Source organism: Garra rufa, chromosome 14 (assembly GCF_049309525.1).
Source record: "Garra rufa chromosome 14, GarRuf1.0, whole genome shotgun sequence".
NCBI classification, from domain to species: domain Eukaryota; kingdom Metazoa; phylum Chordata; class Actinopteri; order Cypriniformes; family Cyprinidae; genus Garra; species Garra rufa.
Window position 1 is genome coordinate 18,474,856 of NC_133374.1, and position 21,147 is coordinate 18,496,002.

Below are 21,147 nucleotides of genomic sequence, written 5' to 3' on the forward strand. Positions count from 1 at the left end.
TACAATCTCAAATTTGAGTTATAATTTACTTTGATAATCCCGAAATAAAGACATTAAACTATATGCAACAACTGAATTGACGCTTCTAAAAGCAACGCAGTTTAACTATGCATGCAGATATCCATGCCCGTGCGCGTCTGTGTGTTTAAATGCAACGCGCACGTCGAGCAGTCTTTTACTCAGAAGTACATGCAGTGTAGGAATAGTTGGTTACACAAGTTTGTATAGTTAATTGTGTTGTAAATGCAATTGTCAAGCAGTTTGTGATGCATTTTGGAAACAGGAGATGAGCGCCTGGTCTAATGCGCCACCTGGCTTGAGAAACCCATTCTCAAAGACTTACTTTTAGTCATTATTTGGGTAGCACACATATTCTGAATGCCTTCGGCAGAATTCAAATTGGCCATTTTAATCTAGATTAATTCCAAGATTACAGTGAGATTAATCTAGATTAAAAAAAAATTAATTTATGCCCACCACTAATATATATATATATATATATATATATATATATATATATATATATATATATATATAATTCGATTTAATAATTTGATTTGAGACTTTGACCTGACCATGTTTTGTTACAAACTTTTCTATCAAAGTTATCTGACATTATCAAGATGAATTTGTTCTGGCACATTTAACTCTTGAGTTCTTGCCATATTGTTTTACCATATTCTAAACTATAGTGAATAAACTGTGATAATGTGAGAAATTTTAAATGTGTCAAAAAACTTGTAATTCATGACTGTATTTGACTGTAATTTATTTGTGATTATCAAGATGAGTTTGTTCTGACACAGTTCAACTCTTGAGTTCTTGTCATATTTTATTACCATTTTCTAAACTATGGTGAATGAATGGGATAATGTGAGAAATGTTGAAGGAGTCTGAAGAAATTCAGGGCTCTAGAGTGCGACCAATTTGGTCGCATGTGCGACCTAATTTCTCAATGGTGCGACTAAAAAAAATCAAAGGTTGCACCGGTGCGACCAGCCGTTCGAGGGGGAAAAAAACGAAACTCCGTCACTCTTAAAGGCTGTGTCCAAATTCAGGGTCTACATCCTTCGGAGGACTCATTTGAAGGATGTTACGTCACAGCACCGCGACGAAGGCTGTCCAAATTCGTAGGATCCTTCAAATGCGGCCCACAAATACGTCCTCCTTTTCCCCGAATTGGAAGGATGGGTCTGGTGGATCCTTTCCCGTCCTACCTATCCCATAATTCCTTTCGGCAGAGCGCTTCAAATAATGGCGGACGAAACGAGCGGTAGTAATGATGCAAGTTTTAAAAAAAAAATATTTTTTTACAGCGGTTGTCTAGTTAGGCCTTTGGTTTTAGCGTTAAACTTATTTTTTTTTTTACATTTGTATGTTTATATGTTAAAAAACATCACTTTTGTAAACTAGCTTCTTTCTTACTGCCTGTGTGAATATCCCCTTACACACAGCTAATTTCTTGTTAGTGATTGAAGCTGTTTTTAACGCTTTTTGGGACGAAAGAGCAGTTATTTTGTTTTGTGCAGTACAGATAACCTTACTTTTTGCTTAGCGCTGTCACGGTTGCTAGGCGATAGGATACGAGCAACGGGGAAGGGAGGGAACTGAAAGAAGGGTAGGCTGTCCAAATTCACTGACACCTACTTCCAGGTTTTGCGGTCTTCGGAGGACCCCTCCTCCGAAGACCTGGTAGGAAGGATCCTAAGGAGGATGCAGACCCTGAATTTGGACACAGCCAAAGTCTCCCTGTTGCTCAACAACAGACACACATGAGACCCATATCGTGGTCTAAACCAATCAGAGATGAAGGACGGATCCCGCCCCCCCTCTGATTGGCCGTGGTCCAGATATTCCTGTACGTGTGTGTACGTTTGAAAATGCATGTGATGCAGTCAGGATGTCTCTGCATTGTCAAGCGTTTACAATACCTCCTCCGCAAAAACACGGACTGGATCGCGGACTCCATTCATAAAAAACGAATTTACTATGGCGCGGAATGCCACGTAATACGTCGATTTCTGGATTGATAAATCAAAAGTTGGTCTGTCACTTCATTCAAATCGCGATATGGACTAGTGTCTATGAAAACTGAAAGGCAAAAAGACCGTTTAATATGAATCCTGCATGTTCCGTTTGCCTCTATGTATTAATGGTGGAGACGTGAATTTTTTTTTTTAACTACACGCGTATAGGCTACTGAAGCACGCGTGACGCTCCCGCTAATTTTTGGCATTTGCATCTCACATGAACAGATAAACTCAATCTCCAAACCTACTGTGTCACTTTTACCGTTTCATTTGAGAAGGAACATATCATACTGTACACACAGGAAGTTCACGGCAACCTGTCAAAATAAAAGTACGGTTTAACATGAAACAGAACAATATTAGTCCTGTATTACTTTTGTACAGTATAATGTAGGTGTTCATATATTCCTATTTATAAATCATATATATGTTTGCCAAAAATTAAAAAGGTTTATTTTTCATTTGATTAAAAATAAATACATGTTTATGCTTTCATTTGATTATGAGAAAATTAAAACAAGAATTTCGAAAAATAAAAATAAAATAACAATTTTAAAGCCCTATTGTTCAAAATGTTAAAATAGAGAGTTTTGGACTTATTTTTTCACTGAAATGTTTTCGTTATTACACAAAGTAGGGTAAAGTACTGGGGAAAAAATATGCTTCAAATAAAGAACTTTATATTGACCAGATTGTTAGTTAATCATTTACAAGTCAATATTGCTTATATGGACAGGGATTAAAAAATAAATAAAATAAAAAAGTAAAAAAAAAGTGAACTTGTAAAACTGCGGTGTTAAATGTGATGCGGTTGAAAATTTGGGTGCACCTAACTTTTGTGCTGGTGCACCTAAGAAAAAAAGTTAGGCGCACCAGTGCAACCAGTGCAAAAAGTTAGTCTAGAGCCCTGAAATTTTGGTTTGACTGTATCTCCCAAAATGCCAAAGGCAGCAACTACGTGGCATAACTATATAAGTAAATGTCATCTTTTGTGTTTGTGTATTCAGTTTGATACAGGATGGAACAGACCTGAGACCAAACAGCAGCACCAGACTAGTGTTGAATCCAGGTCGCTTTGACTTTGAGGTGTCGGATTGTTTTCTGCTGGGTTGTCCTCTTGGATTGGTTCTTGCCATGAGACGCACTGTGCTTCCAGCTGTCCAGGGTTGGTGTGATAATTCTCCAATTAGTGTCTAGGACACATTGTCCTCTTAATACACTGGCAGACATTCCCATTAGAGTTTTCTCCTCCTCAGACACATTTACAATTATTTTGTCATTTACATCTTTTCTGTTTTTCCTGCAGTGTCTCAGCTCCGGCCTGCTTGTGCACAAATCTTCAACCTGTTTTATCCTTCTGACCCGTCGGCCTCTAGACTGGAGCCGTTGCTTCACTCTCAATTCCACAAACTGCCTCCATTCCCAGTGCCCCGCTACCAGCGTTATCCTTTGGGAGACGGCCGTTCCAACCTTATCGGTAAGTGAGATATCCAGTTGAGAATCAATTAAATTGTTCGCCGTTAAACCACATGCACAAATAAAATGCAATATTCAGTCATTTGTTCCTTTTATTATGTTTCATAATTGCTTTGTCACAGTAATCGCCTTATCTCGGGTTGCCAAATTGTCTCTGTGTGCTATTTTGAGGAATTATTCTGGTCTGCTTGTTAACAAGGTTTGCTGGGGAAGAAACTCCCCTGGATTTTTCTGTGACTTTCTCTTTTCCAGACAACAACTGCTAACCTGAGCAATCCTGTGCCCCCACTTGCCCCCCTTACATTCTTTTACTCAGTGTCAGATTCCCTGGAGTTTTACCAAGTTCTGCAGGCTGGTGTCTCGCTCTGTAATGAGGACCTGATTTATTTAGAGCAAGTTTTATCCTGCTTTGCAGACATATTTAACTTATATGTCATCCATTTTAGGCTTGTTCTATATTCTAGACTAGGCCTAGAACTAGGACAAATATTGTTGAGCTAATGATGTATCCTTTATAAACCTTTCAGTGACAGAAATAACACATCTGGCCAAACTAGTGCTTTAGTGTTTTTCATGTAATATTTTAGTGTTTATTATTGTTTTGAATTAGCTTTTATTTTTTATATTCATTTTAGTTGTAGTTTTAGTAATTTGATGTGATTTTTTTTTTTTAAATCTTTCTAGTTTGCTTAAATAGATTTTTCTGTTTTAGTCATTTTTAAAATTTTACCTGTATTCAGATTTAAATCTAACACACACGTATACACAGCCGTTTAAAAGTTTGGGATCAGTAAGATTTTAGTTTTTTTTTTAGGAAACTTTCTTATGCTCATCAAGGCTTGCATTTATTTTATCAAAAATAATGTGAAATATTATTGCAATTTAAAATAACAGTTTTCTATTTTAATATACTTCAAAATATAATTTATTTCTGTGAATTTTCAGTGTCATTATTCCAGTCTTCAGTGTCACATGGTCTTTCAGAAATCATTCTAATATGCTGAATTATTATTAATATTGGAAACATTTGTGCTGCTTACATGCAATACTTTTTTCAGGATTCTTTGATGAATAAAACTTTTAAAAGAACAGCATTTATTTAAGATAGATATCCTTTGTAACAATATACACTACCGTTCAAAGTTTTGGGTCAGTCATTTTTTTCCCCTTAAGAAATTAATACTTTTAATCAGCAAGGATGTGTTAAATGGATAAAAGATGATAATAAAGACTTGCATTATTAGAAAAGATTTGTATTTTTAAATAAATGCTCTTCTTTTGAACTTTTTGTTTATCAAAAAAAAAGTATCAACATTGTTTCAACACTGATAATAAATCAGAATATTAGAATGATTTCTGAAGGATCGTGTGACACTGAAATCTGGAGTAACGGCTGATGAAAATTCAGCACTGTCACAGAAATAAATTATATTTTAAAGTATATTAAAATAGGAAACCATTATTATAAATTGTAATAATATTTTACAATATTACTGTTTTTTCTGTATTTGTGGTCAAATAAATACAGCCTTGCTGAGCATAATAGACTCTTACTGATTTGACTTTTGAATGGCATATTTTCATTAATTCAGTTAACAGATGTAAAAGTTTGTAAGCTAAAATGTAAGCTAAAATAATGAAAAGTAAACAAAAGGAACATAAATTCCACTCAATATATAATGTGTTAATGAGCTGTTTTTAAAATCATTTGAAAGGAAAGCAAACATATACAGTATTAACTGTGAAACCTTTCTGAGAACGCAAGCATTATAACCTTCATCAACACAATGCAACAGAGAGAGGCATCAGCCATTGAGAGGAAACAGTCTGTGTCTCACAGGAAATGTGACACTGACTTTTAATTATATCAAGTCTCACTCTGCTGATCATAGGCGAAGAATGTCACAATATTTGTTAGATACCGAGGCGTGGATGTGTCTAATTTAATGCATCCGCACACACATGCTCTGTTTTAATGCAGTACTTAGTAATTGCCGTCCTAATGGAGTATCTCTGGAGCGGACTCCCATGTGTAAGGTTCTTTCATTATGAATCATTACGGATTTACTCAGTGGGCCTTTAATGTGAGAAATGTATCTGACATCCATCTGTTTTCATGTTTATGCTGGTTCTGTGCATTTGGATTGATTCATTTAATTTGGCAGCTGACTGAAAATCCGGAGTCATTCATTTCAAGTGGCTGAAAACGGGAGACTGCGATCCCAAAGCCATATGTGAAGTGACATCATGGAGTTCTTTTTCTCATTACGCTGAAGAACAGCCTGATTCTTTCCACTGAACTCTGTATTCCTCTCATCTCCGTGTTGCCTTCAGCCCCTAATGCCCAGAGCTCATATACTACCTTGCCCTCATCTCAAAGGTCCCTTGTGTTATTCTACAGCACAGTAGTAAATGCGGTATCCTGCTGTTATAGTCTTCGATAGTCTTCAATCTTATCAGAGTTGCCCAGAGTCATTTTGAAATCACACTAAGCTAGTATTTTGAAAAGACCTTTTGCTCAATTGATCTCTTTTTTTATTCCAGTTTTTTGCCCTAAAAGTTGAGTGTTGTTCCTTGCCGCTACGTCCCTTACTTCAGCCATGGCTTGTAAATGAAAATTCAAAAAGTGTTTTAAATATTACACATGCACTCAATATATAGTTGTGTGACTGTTGTGTGCACAGTTGAAGTCAAAGTACATACACCTTGCAGAATCTGCAAAATGTTAATTATTTTACCAAAGCAAGAAGGATTACATAAAGTGCATTATTTTTTATTTAGTACTGACCTGAATAAGATATTTTACATAAGACATTTACATATAGTCCACAAGAGAAAATAAGAGTTGTTAGTGTTGTTATCTGAATGATCCACAGCTGTTTTTTGTTTAGTGATAGTTGTTCATGAGTCCCTTGTTTGTCCTGAACAGTAGAACTGCTTGCTGTTTTTCAGAACACTTCTTCAGGTCCCATACATTTTTTGGTTTTTCAGCATTTTTGTGTATTTGAACCCTTTATAACAAAGACTGTATGATTTTGAGATCCATCTTTTCACACTGAGGGCAACTGAGGGATTAATATGCAACTATTACAGAATGTTCAAATGATCACTGATGCTTCAGAAGGAACATGATGCATTAAGAGCTGTGGGTGAAAACTTTTTGAATTTGAAGATCAGGGTAAATTTTGCTCATTTTGTTTTCTGGGTAACATGTAAGTATCTTCTGTAGCTTTTAAAGGACAATACTAACTGAAAAAATATGATATTTAGGCAAAATAAGAAAAATGTACACATCTTCATTCTGTTCAAAAGTTTACACCCCTGGCATCAGTGAGCATTTGAACTTTCTGTAATAGCTGCATATGAGTCCCTCGGTTGTCCACAGTGTGAAAAGATGGATCTCAAAATACAGTCTTATACTGTAAATGGTTCAAATACACAAAAATGCTGAAAAACCAAAGAATTTGTGGGACCTGAAGGATTTTTCTAAAGAACAGCAGCCAGTTTAACTGTTCAGGACAAACAAGGAACTCATGAACAACTATCACTAAACCAAAAAAAACACAGCTGTGGATTATTATACAGGAAAAATTAAGGTATTTTTGATGAAATCTGAGTACTTTCTGACCCTGTATAGACAGCAACGCAACTACAACGTTCAAGGTCAAGAAAGGTAATAAGGACATTGTTAAAATAGTCCATAGTTAAAGGAAAAAGTTAAAGTAGGAAACTGTGATGCATTTTTTATTGGATGGATAGAAAGTTCTACAAAACAGCCATTTATTTGTAACTGTAAAAAGATCTGACCACAGGCAATAATTTTGAATAACATTTAATGTGTTGCATTTTGGTCACATTCTGAATCAGTGTCACTGTCAGACACTCCAATTTCTCCTTCCTCCCCCTCTTCCCTGTTTCATTTATCTCTTATCGCTATCACTTTCTTTCTGTTGCTCATGTCTCACTGCTCAAGTATAATTGAACGGGTGACTCATGAACTTAGGAAGTGGCTATTTAATTGTATGTTTTCAGTTATCCTCCTTGATGTATTATGATGGCATCTGTGCTCTCTAGCGGTACACATGTCAAGTGTTTGTTCATTTGTCAACTAATCTTGCACGCAAATGTCTTTGTCAGTGTCATGATCACAACAGAATATGTCTGCTACCATTTATAAGCATGCTTCGTCTTGGTAAGAATGAGTAGGACTGTTGTAAAAAGCCTATCGCTCACATAAATAGATGGCTTTGGTAACGCTAATGAACTCTGTATCGAAAGTGTGATCAGTCTCACTGCTTGTTCCTCATGTCTGCATAAAGAGCAGTCGTCTTTCCTGTGTTCATCCGGGTTTGGCGTAATGGTGCTGTCTGATTCCTGTCCACGCTTTCTCAAGAGAGAGCTCCTGTGAATTTGTATTCTGTGGCTGGCTCCGGGGCCTTTAGTGACATCAGAAATTAAGCAGCGTAGCCATGCGTCCTGCGCCCGGCAAAAACTTCTCGGAAAGGTCAAGCCGAGAGACTGCGGGGGTTAACTCTGCAAAACTGTACCCAGATAGGAGAGTTCGGCTCTCTGGAGCTCTTTGCAGATTGTGGCTACGGTTGGAGCGGGCATAAGCTGATTCTGAACACGCCTTAGCCAAGCTCTCAGAGATGTCAGCATGACTGGAAAGCAATAAAATCGCAGACGCTCGTCCTGATGACCAGCACCGATAGGGCTGCCCCTACTTAGAATTCACACCTAGCCTCAGTATCGTGCTCTCTGTCCACTAGTCCTCCACCCTGCTCGGCTCCAAGCCCTCCATTTCCTCTTTTTCAGACCCCTATTACCAGGGTCGCACCAATCATTATAACTCGCCCCATCCCCTGTTTTTGGAGGGTGGGGTAAAATGTGTCAGTACGTACATATAAAAAAAAATTGTAGTACAAAAACAATGGCAATATTATAAAATATATCCTTAAAAAGTGTATAAATCAGTAGTTTTTCTAAAGAAACATTACCCACGTAAAGTTAGAGTGGGAGTCTGCATCTCTTCGCCTCCCCTGAGCCCATTGAGTTTTAACAGACCCCCTAAAGCATGTGGTGAGTTTGGTGGGGGCTAATTGAGAATTAATGGGGCAAAGTCATGTGAGAGGAGGCAATGCTTTCATCACAATATGATTAGATATGACTGGTTATGTTTGGCTGTGATTGGTTCATGCGATAAATCCTGCCTCTTTTGTTTGAGCGCGTAATGGCATTAAGACTAATTTAAAATGTGGGTGCAAGCAGAGATTACCGGGGTTCAAGCACTTAAGGCATTTAAGCATATAAGGAAAGAGACATTGTGTGTAACCACCTAAATCAGTTATTTAAAAAAGTATTTTTGGCAAAAACAGGTAATTTAATTTTTTTAACCTTTTTTATGACTGTCATCTATGGTTGGATGTACAAAAAATGTTGCATGCTTGTTTAGAATCTTCTGTCGCATATGCTCAGCCAGTTTAATGAAGTTTTTAATTTTCATTTAGGATTTATAGGCTTTTGCGTATAATTTAAAAAAAGACCCTTTTGTAGCTTACCAAAGTGTAAAGTTCAATATTTTTTGGATAATTATGGATTTAGAGGGTCCAGAGAACTGTACTACAGTGGTTTTGTTGAGATTGAGCAAGAAACCTTGGACTAGCTCGCTAAAGAACCCTTTATAATCTTGAATATTTAAGGAACAACAATTTTATTTTGATCTGACAGCAGTGGTCCTAGAGGCAAAGTTGTTCAGAATGAGGAGGTCTATCATATGATATGAAAATCTAGTGTTTGTGTTAATATATGAACAATTTGAGGTCATTCACCATTGAAATATTAAATGCTATATAAGCCTTTTTAACTATTATAGCACGACCTAGAATCTGTTGTCCATGAAACTTTGCATGCTTGTTAAGAATCTTAACTTAAAGAGTTTTGTACATTTTTCAAGCTCCTTAACCAAATGACCCTGTTATAGCTACCTCAAGGACAAAGTTCGAATTTTTTTTTTATATTATTATTATTATTATTATTGATCTAGTGAGTCCAGAGAGTTGTGCAGCAGTGGTTTGATCAAGATTGAGCAAAAAACCTAGGACTAGTTCGCAAAAGTTTTTAACATAATTGAGAATATTTAATGAACTATTTGATTGACAGCAGGTGTCCTTGAGGCAAAGTTGCTCAGCCTGAGGAGATCTATCAAATTATATGAAGATTGTGCAATATACAATAATTTATATGCATTGAAAAATGCAATATCACCCCCAGTGGCCAATTTCTTTCAAATTTCTCACAGACCTTTAAGGCTGAGTCAAACCTGCCCACTGTGTTTTGTTTCGATCAACCTCTGTTAACCTTGTCTAAAGGGTTCTTCAGCCAATGATGAAGGCTAACTCCGTCGGCCAAATGGTTGCGTAGTTATAGCCATTTTTTCCCCTCTTCCAGCACCACTAAGTGGCCAAGCTCTGTGATTTTTGTCTTGTGACATCAGATTGAGCTCTTACATAGGTGATCTGAGTTTGGCAACAATATCTCATTCCCTTCAAGAGTTATAGACATTTTACTAACCTTTTGGCGTCTCTTTGCAACGGTGAGTCGAAAGTTTAACTTTTTTTGATAATTATTTATATTTACTCTTTCTGAATCTTTCTGCTCTGGTTTGGTTCCGATCGAGTGAAAAACCTAGGATTAGTTTTGCAAAAGTAGGATTTTCCAAAAATCCAAAATAATTTTTGGATCACGACAGATTTACATGGAGATTGCTGAGCCCTGGTTCAAGCTATGCGCTTGAAACCCCAAAAAAGTAACTCACACACTTAGATATAACTGCTTTGCTATGTCAAAATAAGACTTATAATGGCATGAACACATGATCTGTGGGAGTATTTAGTGAGTAATAATCAGCTGGGTGAAATTTAGAGTATATCTCCATGTTTGTGACCAATATTTACAGAGCTTTGATGACTGATGAGCTGAAAAATAGTTAAAAGTTAACTATTAAAAAGAATGGCTGAACATAAGTTGTCGCTACATTGTTTTAGGAAGCATATTGTTACAAAAATACGTGAGTGATGGACATTTATGTCAAGTTTAGTTTTAACTTTGAGTTTATCCGTGGCAAATAGGCATTTAAAATCATGTCATATTTGTGAAAAGAGGCTAATATGATTTAAAATGCGTCCTCCCCTCACTTTTTGGATTGTTCCTACGCTCTTGTCTGTTACAGACATCTAACCATCCCCGTCCTCCATATTTCAGTGACTTTCATCATAATTGAAACCCTGGCCATTTGTAAGCCTATGCCAGTGGCAAATGAGAGAAGTCAATTGCTGGAATGACAGAGGAGAGATGCTCTTTACCACCTGTATTGGTCAGTGGCACACAGCTGCCAATGTCACACACACACACACACACACACACATACACACATATATATTCCCGCTCACACGTGCATGTGGATGCGCCCATAATGTGGGCTAGCCTAATGGGATGTTTTCTGCACAGGCTGGTGGACTAATGAAAACAGATTCAATTTACCCCTGTCAGAAATAACAGGCCATGTGTGCACAAGGCAGCAGGCATATAAAGGGACTGATTAGCCAGGGTGGACACTTAAAGAATTTCTGCCTGCATGTCAGTCTGTATTCTCAAAGAGGGAGGAAAGGAGAGCGCTTGATCCCTGTCAGGAGGCATTTAGGGCCGTTGCACAAACATAGTTTGACGTTGTGGTGAGTTATATTGAGAGTGAAAGGGAGGCTTTTGTTGTTTTGGTTGTGCAGTGGCTGAGGGTTTTATAAATTCAATTTAAACAGGCTCTTCTGGGGTCATGGTGTTGTCTATAATCATACCGGTTCTCTTTTTTCTTCTGTTTTGTCTTACACACAAACACACATTGCATATGCATTTATATTCACAGTCTTTCCACTAAATCAAAGAAATTCCATAAAACGAGGCAGATTATCACGTTAGGTATTTGTATCAGGTATACCTGAAATTTCATATATAAAATTATTCTAGTGATATCGGAACTCTAACCCTTTCACTGTTTGTATCACTCCACTTATTATTTCTCATAGCGAGTGTCATGGCGGATACCCAAATCCACTATCATTGTATAAATAATGTAGTTCTAAGAGTTTTTAGGAGAGTCTTAAAATATGCGATTTGTTAATAAAGATAACGTCTATTAGAAAAATTGCTTTGACTTTTTAAGAGATATGAGCTCCAGGGTGTCAGTGGCCATTCAGCGCTCATGAACCCGGCGAGAGCAGCCTTACCTCTGACAGATCTTCTGGAACTTGCTGCTGGCTCTGATGTATCTGTAGTGGTTAAACATAAGATATAATTTGTTTTGGGTAAATCAAACAGGCAGTCTTTGGTCTCATTAATCTATTATTTTATCCAGAGATCCAAAATCTTTTCATTATTATTCAATAAATAACATTTTATATAAATAATAGCAGTTTTTAATAATAGCATGTGAGTCAGCAGTAAAGACTTTTTTATTGAAAGAGACTGAAATAAGGTTGTAAACAAGGAAGTTATTTTTTACTTTTAGCAATATAACAAATGCACTGAGCAGCGCTGCCATTAAACTCACCCTTAACAGATGAAAGGATAGTACGACAAATATATCGTTTACCGTTATGTTTTATTGTGAATATGAGACTGAAAATGCTGAAAAATGAATGCTGTATCAGATGCAGGTCAGTCACACTCGCTCAGTCAATCTCTCTCACTCTCTCTACTCTACTCCACATAATACACAGGCTTTTAATACAGTAATAAAACGACCTATCAGCATTCCTTTATTACTAGTTCTAAAGTGACATTTTCGAATTAGTACGAGTCTTGGGTTCAGCTGTTAAACTGTTAAACAGAGATTTGAATACGTGGTGGAAAGAAGTAGTTTGGACAAAAGAGGGTTTTTAAAGACACTCCATTGTTTTGTTTTTTTATGTATTTGCACACTTGTGCCGTCAAACTCTGTTGTATAAATACAATATCTCACTTGTAACCGTTGGCTGTATATTGGCATGCTGGACCCAGTACATGCCCATTATTTTTTTCTTTCTTTTAAAAGCTAGAGATGTGTTAACTACAAAAACTAGGTCAGAAATATTGGCATTAAACGACTGATTCTATTGACAACCCTACTTTCATTTCACCAGTCACCCACGGCTGTTTGTTCTGCCTAAGAGATTGATGCTTTATCAGTAACAGAGGCAGATTGTACCAAAGCCAAAATTCTGATATTGATCCAACCCTAATCTACATATCCTGTTTTTTCCACAGTCGATGAAATCCACAGTTACCCTGACGTGTTCCTGCCCGGTAGCACGATTCCAGTGGGTGCTCCGCACTCCGCCTCTCCCCAGACGGAGCACAGCGCTGGTGGGCGGGTGGGCGGCGAGGTCCGCAGGTCCAGTTTGACCAGCATGGACAGCCAGATATCGGGCTGCTGGGAGAGCAGGCTGAGCAACACCATCGCCAACAGTGAGTGGGCAGCGGGTGGGCGTGCTCTGGGCACAGTATTAAACTCTCTTACTAAGTTTATCTGAAGCTCTTTGATCTTTCGTCAGACGTGCTCTTTGCTCAGTACTGTGCAAACCTCGTAATTAGAGATGCTTTTTGCTCTCCAGCCAAGCAATGCAGAGTTAAGGGCTCTCTGTGCTGCCAAAGGCCTGCCGCAGTGTATTTAAGTCTGTTCAAGTAGATCATGTCTCAGCTGCAGAGAAAGGACATAATGGCAGTTATTAGTCCAGAACATGACAGTTTTATTGACACTGCTTTATTCTTACAAGATCTGTCTGTCTCTAACGAGATATATATAATGGTACAGTAGAGGCAAGTGTGCCATAATGTTTAGCATTATTCTCTATTACATGTTTTTCTCTTTTATACAAGGGCATAAAAAGAGTCTTAAAAATGGGGAAAAACATATAAACTCTGTCTTTCTGGTTTATGAATGTTAATTTAGGTGACAGTGTACTCCCAGTTATAACTGAAAGTTATGTGGTTGCCAGGTACCTGCTTTTACACTATCATTCAAAATTTAAGTCAAAGGGTCATTTTCACCCAAAAATGAGAAGTCATTAACTGCTCACCCTCATGTCGTTCCAAACTTGTAAGACCTTCGTTTATCTTCAGAATGCAAATTAACATAAATTGATGAAATCCGAGAGATTTTTGACCCTGCATAGACAGCAACTACCATGTTCAAGACCCAGAAAGGCAGTGAGGATATCATTAAAATGGTCCATGTGACATCAGTGATTCAACCATAATGTTATCAGGGTTCGTACAAGCAGCCTAAGTGACTTTTTGAAATGTAAAACCTGAAAAACCCTTGAAAACAGCAATGTACTTGAAAAGTGCTTGAATTATTGAAAGACTATGTATCTATGAAATAAGTGTTTATTTTTATTTTGTTAATAAGCAAATATCTTTGCACACAGAATTTACAATTTCACCATCGCTTCTAATGATTTTAAAAAGCACGTAGTGATGGGTGAAACTGAGCGTTTCGAAACTAAATCATTTAAACCATTACAACACAAAATGATTCAATTTCGTACGTCTCCAATCAGATTGTGTATCGCAAATCATTTGTTTCAGATTGGGGCTTCAAATCGTGTATTGTGAATCATTCGATTTAGATTGGAACTTTGTGTATTGATAATCATTTGATTCAGGTCGGGACTTCGGAGAGTGTATCATGACTCATTTGATGTAGATTGGAATGGGTTTGTAAATCCTTTTTGCGTATTGAATGATTCAACTAAATGATTGGCAATGCGCAATTTGTCCCGCTCTAAATCAAATGATTCTCAATAAGGAAAGTTCCGATCTTAGGGAAATGATTCGCTGTCCGTGCTCCGAGTCATGATCTGAAATGATGGTTTGCGAATCATTATTCAGATCGGGACTTCGGAGCGTGGATCGCAAATCTTTTGATTTAGATCGGAACTTCGGTGCTGGTTCATTAATCTTTTGCTACAGATCGGGACTTCTGAGCATGGATCACAAATGATTAGATTGGAACTTTGGAGCGTGAATCACAAATCTTTTGCTTTAGTACTGGAACTTCGGATCGTGGATCGCAAATCTTTTGCTTCAGATCAGAACTTCGAAGCGGGTTCGCAAATTTTTTTGCTTCAGATTGGAACTTCGGAGCGTGGAACGTGAATCATTTGATTTAGATCCGAACTTCAGAGCTGGTTTGCAAATCTTTTGCTTTAGAACCAAACTTCGGAAAGCAGATGACGAATCATTTGATTTAGATCGGAACTTCGGATTTGTTCGCAAATCTTTTGCTTTAGATCGGATCTTCGTAGCACGGCTCACAAATTTAATTCAGATCGGGACTATGGTGCGAATTCGCAAATCATTTGTTTCATATCAGGATTTTGAAGCGATTTCGTGAATCTTTTTTTTAAATGTTTCTTTAACAGTAGAAAACATCAAACCATTAAAGCATTACAGTTATAAAAACAAAACAAAGAAAAACGAGAGAAAGTATACACAAATACCTTAAGATACCTTAAGAAAATTAACCATTTATGTTATTATAGTACAAGTGTAGTATACTTTGTAATACTTAAGTAGTAATACTTTGCATGTGTTTCACTTTATTTTTGCCATTTTTAATTAGTATATTTTTATCTGTTTCTCTTTTTTTTAGAATTTGAAATAGAAGACAGATATCTCTGATTGAAGTCTTTGAAAATCAAAAAAATAGTTCTTGAAAAGTCCTTAAAAGTCCTGGAATTTCATTTTACAGTATCTGTAGGAGAATAATTTTGTGCACAAAGAAAACAAAAATGACGACTTTATACAACAATTTAACGAATACTGTTTTATGAACAGCGTGTGCCTTCCTCTGCTTGTATATGAGGCGCAGCACGCCAGAATGGCAGAGACTGACACGAAAGAGAAGAAATTGTTAAATAAAGTCATTATTTTGTTTTCTTTACACACAATAAGTATTCTCGTAGCTTTGTAAAATTAAGGTTGAACCACTCATGTCACATGGACAATGTTAACCTATGTTGTCCTTACTACCTTTCTGGACCTTGAACGTGTCAGATGCGTTGCTGTCTATGCAGGTCTTACGAGATTGGAGTAACATGAGCGTAATTAATAATAGACTTTTTAGGTGTCATACTAATTTCAGACAATTGTGTACAATAGTGTATATAAACCAAACCATCTGTTTTTGTTTGTGTGATAGTTTCCAGCAGCTGGTGGGGGTCTAAGAGGTTGGATTACGCTCTGTACTGTCCGGATGTCCTGACATCATTTCCTACGGTTGCTCTGCCTCATCTGTTCCACGCTTCATACTGGGAATCCACCGATGTGGTCGCCTTCCTTCTGCGACAGGTACATCTTCTAGAGCTATTCATAAACATGGAAGAAAGCTCAAAATCATTTTGCTATGGGACAATGACACCTCAAATCAGAACTTCGTAGGAGTTCGCTACAACCATTGTGTTTTTTGTTTCGTTTGTTTGTTTTATTGTGCATCTTTAAGGTCAGTGAAATGTAGGACTCCCTGACTATTGCTCTCTGCATGCCGGAGAAATCAAATTAGTACTACGTGACAAGACTGCAGGACTTGCCTTTTACCACAGAAAGATTTTAGATACCCTATTCTCACAACCTCTATCTGTCCTCTATCAAACGAGAGTCCCTTTCTCTCTGCCCGCTGTTCCTAACTCCTTCCTCTCTGTCTTTTGTGCTGGAAATTTCAATCCACCCAAAGGACTGGATCTTATTCTAATATGCCTTTTTTATTCATATCAGCCATACCTCTGGCTGAGAGACAAATAAACGGGCACATCCTTCACTTTCAGAGACTTTTGAAGATCAAATCACCGAGATAGTTCTCAATGCAGATGTACACGGGCTTCGCTTCAGAGTGTCAAATGCAAATGGCACCTCTTATTAAATTCACTCTTAAGAAGCGGCCTTGGCACAGGTGGGGAGGATGTAGTCAATTTAGGCAAATCATAGACCAATCTTTCTTTCTGAATGCAGTTCCTCCATAATTGTCTTTGTCTGCGTGAAGGAGAGAAATAGAGCTGACAAGAGTTCCAGCTGCAGTGCTTGATTTAGGTGTCACAGCAGATAGTGGTGTTATCTATGTGCAAATTTTTTGCCTTTGGTTTCATGTTTTATGTATTTGCTCTAATCTGTTTGTGTTCTCCTTAGTGTATTGTGCTTTCCTTAGGGGCTGCTAAATGGAAAGCTATCATTGTAGGCGCCATTATGACATGATCAAGTCATTATATACCACTTATACATTTCGAAATGTCAGGTCTTGCCAAAGCATACAATCATTCAGAGATTTAAATATGGATTGTTCAGTATGAACAACTCAGATTTCTCTTCTCCTTTTAAGGTTACTTCAAGTGACTTTGACAGTGTTATTTTACTATTTATAGTATTATTAATATTCTTAATTATTACCTTTTATTGTTATGTTTCAGTTTTCATTTTCATTTTAGTAATTTTTAATTTAATTTAGTTAATTTTTTTTAATTAATTTGATAATTTCTTTAATCGATTGACGACACCTAATATTTTGTTATACACACCCAATTTATTATATTTTGTTAAATACCAGAGGTCATAAAGAACGTTTTTTGATTGTTTGTGTATTTCTCACAGTGGCAGCAGGAAGCTGATAGTATTACAAATTTTGTATTTCATTTGAAGAGTTTATATCTGCTGTCTGATTCGATCGGAACCTGTGCAATAGCAGCATTCAAAGAATGTTGTTTATCCTTGAGGAAAATGGCTTTTCTTATTATTTACGCTTGGATGCATAATGATTACAACTTGACTATTCATCCCTTAAGAAAAAAGGACAAAACTGCTGGTTCATAGTTGGATTTAACATCACATTCTACACATTTCATCATCCATTTTGTATAATTCTATCCAAGGATAATGTGCAGAAGTCATTGTAGTCCAACATCTCATCATCTGTCTTAACAATGGCATATAAGGCGGAAAAACCTGTTTGTTAACCAAGGGCAGGCAGGAAACCTGTTACATGTCGGAAAACAATTACAGTTCCGTGTGCTGCATCTAATTCCACAGAATTATCACACTTCGCCTTTAACCTTTCTTAAAGGTTGTGCAGCCTTGTGAAAACAATGATTGGTTACTAATACCTGTGTGATTGATTGACAGGTGATGCACTGTGACTTTGTGAAAGCCCAAGAGATGGACAACTCTGACTCCGCCCCCTTCTCACCTTCAAGTCCGAGAGAAAAGTGGCTACGCAGACGCACACACGTCAAGCTTAGGGTAAGGACAAACATGACCGTGCTTTAAAAAAAACACAATTTCACATACATTCGAAAAACTTATTAACACCATTAAGGTTTGTGTTCTCACTCAGGTAGTTCAACTTGTTCTTCATTATAAGTGTCTGCTGTGATTAATAGTAGACTCTGTGCATGAAATCTGCTGAGTAATGTTATCCATCAAGTAGATGTCAGTGTGATAGAGGTATCTGTCTGAAGCAGTGTCAGATATTTATTAAGAGGCAATGTTTGCCTCTTAGAATTGATTTTCGGTGTTTAATATGTGGGCATATTGTTTTTCTAACCACATCAAACTGCACTGCATGATATATTGGTACTTTATTGTTTTTTTTTTTGTTTTTTTTTTTGAGTAGCAGCAGATGTTTTATTTCGTATTGTAAGACATCTGAGTAAAACAGATTATCTGAAAAAATTAAAAAACTGTAGGCCAGGGACTTCTGTTCTTCGGCTGTTGATTGGATAGAAGTAGATCTGAATGTTAGCTGATTGTAAGAAACAGGTGTATTTAAACAATTTTAATCCAGAATTTTAACACCAGTGCCTGTTTTGGTCTCTATGTCAAATTGTTTGATTCTAATTTTTACTAAACAAAATTGTTTTTTAAAACCTAAGAATCGATCAGTCCAGCCTGTTAATGAAGTTAATGAACGGAATGTTGTAGCACACTTCTCATCCAAAAAATCACAATAAGCTTTGTGCTTTTTTACTTTTGATGCCTTTTTGGCGCTCTTTGATGTGAAATGACAGATCGTTGTAGCACCTCAGTTCAACAGAAGTGGCAGCGCGAAGTGCACATGAACCGAACATCTCCTTTGCTTTAACCAGCATAAATAAACATATTATTATGTTGAAGAGTACAACTTACAGAAATCTGTATTATGTCTCATGTAATTGCATCAGTAGACATCAGTAGAACAGTTTCTAAACAATATCACATTACATTTGTCTCAGAAAAAAAACATGGTGACTATAAACACGTGAGTCAGCAAAAAAAAAAAAAAACTAGAGAGGAGCTTTTTGGTATTTTACAGCATTAGTTTTACAGCATTTCGTTTTTTTTGTATCTGATATACAGTGCCTTGCGAAAGTATTCATACATTTTGTTGTATTGCAGCTATATGTTAAAATGCTTTAAATTACTTTTTTGCATATCAATCTACACTCCATACACCATAATGACAAAGCACAAAACAGGTTTGTAACAACTTCGCAAATTTATTAGAAATAAAAAATAGAAATGATTCCATTGCATAAGTATTCATACCCTTTTCTGAGACACTTGAAATTTAGCTCAGGAGCATTCATATTGCTTGTAGATGTTACTACACTTCGAGTGGAGTTAACATGTGGCAAATTTATTTGAATGAGTATGATTTGGAAAGGCACACACCTGTCAATAATAGGTCTAACAGCTGAAAATGCATATGAGAGCAAAAACCAAGCCCTGAGGTCAAAAGAACTGCCTAGAGCTCAGAGACAGGATTGCGTCACGGCACAGATCTGAGGACGAGTTCAGAAAAATTTCTGCTGTATTGAAATTTCACGGAAGCATGTACCCTCCATAATGAAACAACTATGACTTTTCCTAGAGCTACAAACTAAGCAATTGATGGAGAAGAGCTTTGGTTAGACTGGTGACTAAGAAGCTGATGGTCACTCTAGTTGAGCTCCATGGTCATATATGCAGATGGGAGAAACTTACAGAAGGACAAGCATCACTGCAACACTCCACCAATCTGGTCTTTATGGCTTAGTGGCCAAACTCAATCCTCTACTCAGTTAAGACAGATGAAAACACACTTGGAATTTGCAACAAAGCACCTAAAGAACTCTCAGATTGTAAGAAACAAGATTCTCTGGTCTGATGAACCTCAATGTCAAGCATCATGTTTGGAGGAAACCAGGGACTGCTCATTACCTGCACAGTACCATCAGAAAAGTAAAGTATGGAGGTAGCAATCTCATGCAGTGGGGCTGTTTTTCAGCGGAAGGGCCTGAGGGACTCATCAGAAAAAAAAATTAATAGGAAAGCACAACACAGCACAAACAAAATATAGAGCCTTAATGAAAACGTAGTCCAAAGCATTCAGAAAGTCAGACTATGCAGAAAGTTTACCTTCCAACAGGACAATGGCCCTAAGCACACAGCTAGAGTGGCTTATATACAACTCTGTGAATGTCCTTGAGTGGCCCAGCCACAGCCTGGGCTTGAACCTAATTAAACATTTCTGGAGAAACCTGAAAATTGTGCGTCTTCCCGCATCCAAGCTGACAGAGCTTAAAAGGTAAAGAAGTGAGGTGAAGAATGCCAGATAATTGCCAAATGCACACAAAGTTGTCACAAATCATTTTTTTTGCTTTGATATTATGGTGTATTGAGTGTAGAGCGATGTGGAAAAATGTTATTTAAAGCAGTTAAGGCTGCAACACAAAGTTTGAAAACAAAAATGAATTGAATACTTTCAAAAATGGTTTGAATACTTTCGCAAGGCACTGTATATTCAAAATAATAAATATCAAATCGGAAATTTTATCAAATTGAATCGCAAGCTTGTAAAATTTGTGTCAAAACCCAGTCCTAGTCTGCTGTCACTGTAGATTTTGATGTTTCGTTTGGGGACATTTTTTTGGACCCTATATTTAAATATCCAGGGCATTTTTGTCCCTTCTAAATGGCATTTTTTCTCCGTGAGACCTGGCTAATTTTTGATACAGACAAACAGATACACACACACACAGATATCACTCAAGTAAAATTGTGGACTGCAGCAGAGTCCTGACATTGTAGAAGAACTAAAAATATCCTCCCTCTGCCAGGGCTTTGAGTTTCTCAAATGCGGCACAATAGCTCAGCGTGTGTGGGCAGAAATCCGCGCCTTACGAAAATAAGCATCACGGCCGACCTTGATTTACTGCTCGGAGGCACATCAACACAATTACCTAACAGTGCTGCTGAAAACTACTGCCTGTGCAGGTTTACAGGGGTATTTTAGCGCTCGCTTTCAAAAGAAGGCGCCATAACAAAGACCAATTTTTCCCAGTCCTTCACTGAGGTTAAGTATAGCTCAGTGAAACACTTCTGTGTTATCACCGCTACCTTTTCTTTTCACAGGGAATGGTTTTTTGATCACTCAGGACCTTGATCTGAAATCGTGGTTATTTCTGCCGCCCGCTGAGCCCTTCTGAATGCGCTGATGGCCTCAATAGCATTTGATCAGAGCGCTTGCTAGCCTTTCAAGTCAAAGGCGTTTCTATGCAGTCATGTTGTTTTCGAAAGACTCCTGATTCCGCTGTGAGACCCT

At 37.3% G+C, this 21,147-nt stretch overlaps 1 protein-coding gene across 1 annotated transcript in view; it reads left to right on the plus strand.

Annotated features, from left to right (window-relative positions):
* The window catches only part of pitpnm3 (PITPNM family member 3), a 121,581-nt gene that overhangs the window by 90,892 nt on the left and 9,542 nt on the right, over positions 1-21,147 (plus strand). Inside the window, exons 9-13 of the mRNA XM_073817883.1 lie at positions 3,038-3,195; positions 3,337-3,507; positions 12,804-13,004; positions 15,742-15,890; positions 17,709-17,825. Coding sequence (XP_073673984.1) covers positions 3,038-3,195; positions 3,337-3,507; positions 12,804-13,004; positions 15,742-15,890; positions 17,709-17,825 — 796 coding nt within the window. The remainder of the gene's footprint in view (positions 1-3,037; positions 3,196-3,336; positions 3,508-12,803; positions 13,005-15,741; positions 15,891-17,708; positions 17,826-21,147) is intronic.